A 5,532-nucleotide genomic window follows, 5' to 3' on the forward strand; every position below is an offset into this window, starting at 1 on the left:
GGCCATGTAGACTACCACAAACATGACAGCCTTACCTTCCACTTCACACAGAGAGCTGAGCTGAGTCAAAGACCAGTCCTTTCCTTCAAAGACAGTGTAAAGTTTCCAGATAGAGATACATTCCTGTCCTTCAAGGATACTGCTCCCGTGTGGGAAGAGTCCATTTTGCAGGCTCACTTGCAGGAGATGAAGCCAATTCACACTAGAACAAGTCACTATTTGCAACAGAGGGCTTAGCACATGTCTCCTAAATGTCCCCCAAATACACAGTAGCATGTACATTTTGAAATTTCCAGAGTTCGTCTTCAGTTGTAAGGAAATTTCCTCACGAGCAGTGAGTAACAGCAAGAGCAACAGAATTGTCAATTATGCTGTGCACTTTGTTTTGAGAAGGTGCTCAATGCTCCTATTGGTCAACACATCACTGAGACTTGTGGGAAAGAAGAACCTTCTGGTGGACCTTTGTCTTGACGAAGATGTTCTTCTTCTGCACTCACAGAGTGTCACTCACACTGGACAGGAACGCCTGGTCCAAGAGAAATGTAACATTGGTGCACATAATAATAAGGTTTTTCTGTATCTTCGAAGCAATTCCTTGACATTACCACATATATCATCATGAGTAACCACCATATTACTCTCTGTTAATTGGAAATAACCAGCAAGTTGTTCAGCCTCAAGGTACCAATTCACATCCCCTGTGCTAAATAAGTACCAAAAAAAGGCCAAGCAGCTCCTTGCCAATTCAAAAGCAAATAATCTGAATCAAAATAATCAGGAAAAATAATGGAAGAAAAACTTGCTTAGGGTTATTAAACCCTGAGATAAATCCTTGAGTCAGAAGATCTCTGAACCATGCTTTTTATCTTGGAACCTTTACTTTCATCAACAAAGAAGAGCATAAGAAGTAGTACCAATAACATATATATATATATATATATATCTATCTTGTACACGAAATAGAGATTAAAAACAATATAAATAGTGGCAGTCAATGAGAAACAGATCTTTCAGTCTTCTACATGCTAATGCAAACTAATAAAACTGTATTTGAAAAGCAGCAAGGTCTACATAGCAAAGCACAGCCAGGGAGTACCTGTGTAGTGTGCTAAAGCATTTTAAGAATTATTTGAAGGGAAAAGAAGTAACCACTAATCTGCTTATCCAGTGACACATGAGTGTAGATGTGAGAGTGCTGAAGCTACAGCCATCCCTGGAATTATGACAGTAAGAAAGGGACATATTATGTCCTGAAAGAACATAATATTCGAGAATGAATTAAGTATATTGTGGGGGAAAAAAATGAATGAGAATAGGTGAAAGGAAATTTAGTGAGTGCTGGACGACAGAAAATGTTGCTTTTGTAAATGGTAAAATTCTGGTTTTCCCAGTGCTCTTCTGGATGTTGCTATTTGTTGCAGATGAGCGGGCCTCAATTAAAGTTACTGAGCTGTGTTTGGACAGGCTTGTCTGCTCACTACCAGTTTGCTACAAGATTAGACTCATTATTTGAATTTCCAGATCTTCAACAGTGCGATGTTCATAACGTGTGAAAGCAAATTTAACTGATTCAATTGGGAAAATCATCTTTATACCACTGAATTCTACGGACAAAAAGAGCCTTGAACTGAATTTATCAAGATATGGCACAAGTAGAACAAAATTCTCCATGTCTTTACTGAGCTTTGGATCAGGTGCTTGTCAAAAAATAAAAAACAAAAAAGCCAGATTATCACACAAATGTAATATTTAATCTCCAGATATTCTGCTGCAAACAGTGTAATTGAGTTCAATAGCTCCATGTTTATTGTTATGGCCTCTGCCTAGAGATTAGCATAAAGAAAACTATGGGGGGGAAATGTCACACATACTCCCACACACCTATGCAAATAAAATTATAATTGCTCTCTGTATTTCACAGTAGACCTTTTATGGAATCACTATGCCTATTCTGTCTAAAATAAAATCTGTGATGTAAAAATGTTTGAAGCAGAACTTTGTTTTGTTTAGCGTTAAACAGACATGTCCAGCTGGGGCTCTTGATGATGCCTTGCCTATGCACACACACGTGTATGTTTATCCATATCACTAAACAACGCTGGCCTGCTAAGCACAGCCTATACTTCAGCTACATGAAAAATTTCACTAATCAGCATCCACTTGTTGCATGTCCCTTTGAAAGACCAAATCTCTCTTAAATGTACTGTTTCCTGAGCATCGCTTCACCCAACGAGCCTTTGAACAACACTGCAAATCCAGGGAGGAAATGAACTCGTTCCATCCTCCCTCTGTAGCTGCATGAAGCTTTGCACAATGGGGCTGTGGTTTATTTGGGGCCCCTGGGTATGACAGCCATACAAGTAGGAACTAACAGCCACAGATCACTGAGACACATTGGCTGTAAGGCAAAATGAAACCTGGTCCATAATGAGGATGTTCCATGTTTGGTTGTATAAATATAGTTGAAATCAAGGGGTTTGATGAGAATATTAGGGACACCTCACCAATCTCAATCCAACTTTTCAGACAATGGCAATATAAATAAATGATGCTGTGTTTTGCGGGAAAATGACAAAGATTTGAGATTTCCGCTAAAGACAACTCATCAAAATGTACCTGTGAACTGCCATCTTATTTTCCTTCCTTTCCTTTCCTTTCCTTTCCTTTCCTTTCCTTTCCTTTCCTTTCCTTTCCTTTCCTTTCCTTTCCTTTCCTTTCCTTTCCTTTCCTTTCCTTTCCTTTCCTTTCCTTTTTTTTTTTTTCCTTTCCTTTCCTTTCCTTTCCTTTCCTTTCCTTTCCTTTCCTTTCCTTTCCTTTCCTTTCCTTTCCTTTCCTTTCCTTTCCTTTCCTTTCCTTTCCTTTCCTTTCCTTTCCTTTCCTTTCCTTTCCTTTCCTTTCCTTTCCTTTCCTTTCCTTTCCTTTCCTTTCCTTTCCTTTCCTTTCCTTTCCTTTCCTTTCCTTTCCTTTCCTTTCCTTTCCTTTCCTTTCCTTTCCTTTCCTTTCCTTTCCTTTCCTTTCCTTTCCTTTTCTCTCTTCTTCTTCCCCCCCCCACCCCGTTCCTTTTTTTGCCTCCCATGAATTTCCTGTTTATGGTGATTAGGCTCCAGCACTGGATCCTTCCCTCTGTTACACCACCTTGGACAAAGACTGGGTCCCATGGGATGAGGGTGGGTGGTTATTCCTCCAGCAGAGGCAGGATGAGGCCCATGGAGCTGAGCAACCCTGGCAAGGGCACCGTGTTCTGCTTCCGCCCTCTGGTATCATCTGCAACTAAACACACGGCTGGCCCTGGCTGCTTCAGGTGGGTGGAATTCCCAGGCAGTGGCCCAGGCAGGCAGAGGAAAAGGCAGGGAACAGCCAGCCTGGTGTGGATACACCGCCATTTGTGTGAAAAATTCTCAGGGAAAATTCTTTCTCTCCCTCTCAGGCCCCTAAACTCTTTGTGAATGGGGCCAGTGCAACATGTGGCCTTTCACCTCACCCAAGAACCACTGCCAGACAGCCACACTCAGAGAATTGTTTGTTAATAGTCCAATTAGATAATTGCCATCTTTCACTCCTTTTGCTCTACATTTCCCATAAAGGAATGAATAAGGAGAGCAGCATGAAGAGGGCTTCTGCCCTGCAAGGTGACAAGAAGGACTGGAGCATGCTCTTTGCACAAGGCCATTTGCTTGAATTGAATCATTGTAGCCTAATCAATGGTCTTATTGGATTACTGGCTGTTGCGGTTCTCAAAGATATTGTAGCAGAGACAATGAAATAGCTAGAGTAAAACTTTTTTCTCCTTTAGTGGATCACGCAGTTGAGATTTTTCACGGGCTATCTCTCTCTCTCTCTCTCCCTCCTTCCCTCCCTCCCTCCCTCTCTCTCTCTCCCTCTCTCCCTCTTTCTCCCCCTCTCCCTTTCTCCCCCCTCCTGGATCCACTGCACACAAACATGGCTTTTTTTTTTTTTTTTTTTCCCCCCCCTCCTGGATCCACTGCACACAAAGCTGGCTTTTTTTTTTTTTTTTCAATGAGCAGGCTCTGCGAATAGGTTCAGTGTTTGCGAAGGTGCAGAATTAGCAGACACACATGCATGCACACATACACACACACACAGAGGGAGAAGCACAAAAAGCAAGTATCGGGACTGAAATAAGGAGAGGTAGGAGTTTAAGATGGCTGTCTGTGGGGAGATGTGTTAACGAGGATTTCTGCTGGCCAAGATAACCTGCTTCCTTGGAGAGATCTGCTTGAAGGAAGAACTTTTTGTGTGTGTGCGTGCTGGGGATCTGTTTGTTTGTTTAGAATTCAGGGGGCTTTTTTTTTTTGCTTTTTCTGCACCCCCCCTGCAACTGCATTTTTTCAGCCCTTCCCAGCAGCTTTATTCAGATTTATTTGGCGTGCTTTGGAGAAAGCCACTATATAATCGTGAGGTCAAAGGCAGACTGAAGAAAGTTAATAATGGCTGCTAATGGTGCTAACAATTCAGGGTGAATCTTGTCAAAAGTTTTTTTTTTTTTTTCCCCTCTCCCCCCCCCCTTTTTTTCTCTCTCCTTTTTTTTTTTTTTTTTTTTTTTTTTTTTCTGGAAGTCTCAGTCTTTTGATTGTGTGTTTCCTGAAAGCAAGACCAATCATTTCAGTTTATTCACTGGCTAAACTCTACTTGATTGGGGACAAGCACACAAACCATCCATTACGATCTGATATATTATCCAAACAATTTAGTGTATTCATGAGGTAACCTAAATGTGGAGGCTGCAAAATTACCCGTAATCAATTGAAACAGCGAGTGCGCGTCCCTCTGTGTGTCTAACAACTACATGTCTCTGTAATAAGGCAGACATTAAATCATTTTAGAGTTGTACTGTTGAGTACCTGATCACTGGGCGCTCTGGGAAGCTGGACAGTCACATTAGGACGCTGGGACTGAGGAAGCCGCTGCTTTTCCAGTGGGATAAAACCTGATCTTCCTTACTCAAGGTGCTTTACAGATCCCCACCGATCTGACCCTAAGCCGTGCAATATCCAGCATAGACTTCGTCTTCTTCTTCTTCTTCTACTCTTCTATAATATTTTTGTTATCGTTGTTGGCGCTTTTTTTTTGTTTTGTTTTTATTGCACTACATGTTTGGGAAACAAGACAAAATGGACGTTAGATGCAGTTCAGAGACTGAAGCTAACCGGGTCTCGAAGAACGGACATAAAGAGGGCAAGGAAAGCAAAGGGTCTGAAGGAAATATTTCTACTTCTTTTTTGAAGGATCAGCAAGGGACTTTTTCTGCCTCTGCAGCTACGGAAGGTTGTAATAAAAGTAAATCTAGTTCGGCTGATCCGGACTATTGCAGGAGGATCCTAGTTAGAGGTATGAGTTTGAGGTGTTTGGCGAGGGTGGGGGAAGGTGAGCTGTGCTCACGCCCGGGAGATGGGTTTATTTTGTTGCTTTGCCTTGGGTCTGGCCCTGTGTTGAAAGCCCTTCCTACGGCTCCGGGGGAGAGACCCCGCTGTCCGGCCGGGCTTTGCCCTGGACCCCGCTCCCGCCGGCTTT

At 42.3% G+C, this 5,532-nt stretch overlaps 1 protein-coding gene across 1 annotated transcript in view; it reads left to right on the forward strand.

The window, feature by feature from the left end:
* Positions 1-4,158: 4,158 nt before the first annotated feature.
* The window catches only part of VAX1 (ventral anterior homeobox 1), a 4,326-nt gene continuing 2,952 nt past the window's right edge, over positions 4,159-5,532 (forward strand). The window contains exon 1 of the mRNA XM_008643208.2: positions 4,159-5,349. Within this exon, the coding sequence (XP_008641430.1) occupies positions 5,112-5,349 (238 nt within the window). The 5' untranslated portion in view covers positions 4,159-5,111. The remainder of the gene's footprint in view (positions 5,350-5,532) is intronic.

This window comes from Corvus brachyrhynchos, unplaced genomic scaffold (assembly GCF_000691975.1).
Source record: "Corvus brachyrhynchos isolate BGI_N302 unplaced genomic scaffold, ASM69197v1 scaffold319, whole genome shotgun sequence".
Lineage (NCBI taxonomy): Eukaryota > Metazoa > Chordata > Aves > Passeriformes > Corvidae > Corvus > Corvus brachyrhynchos.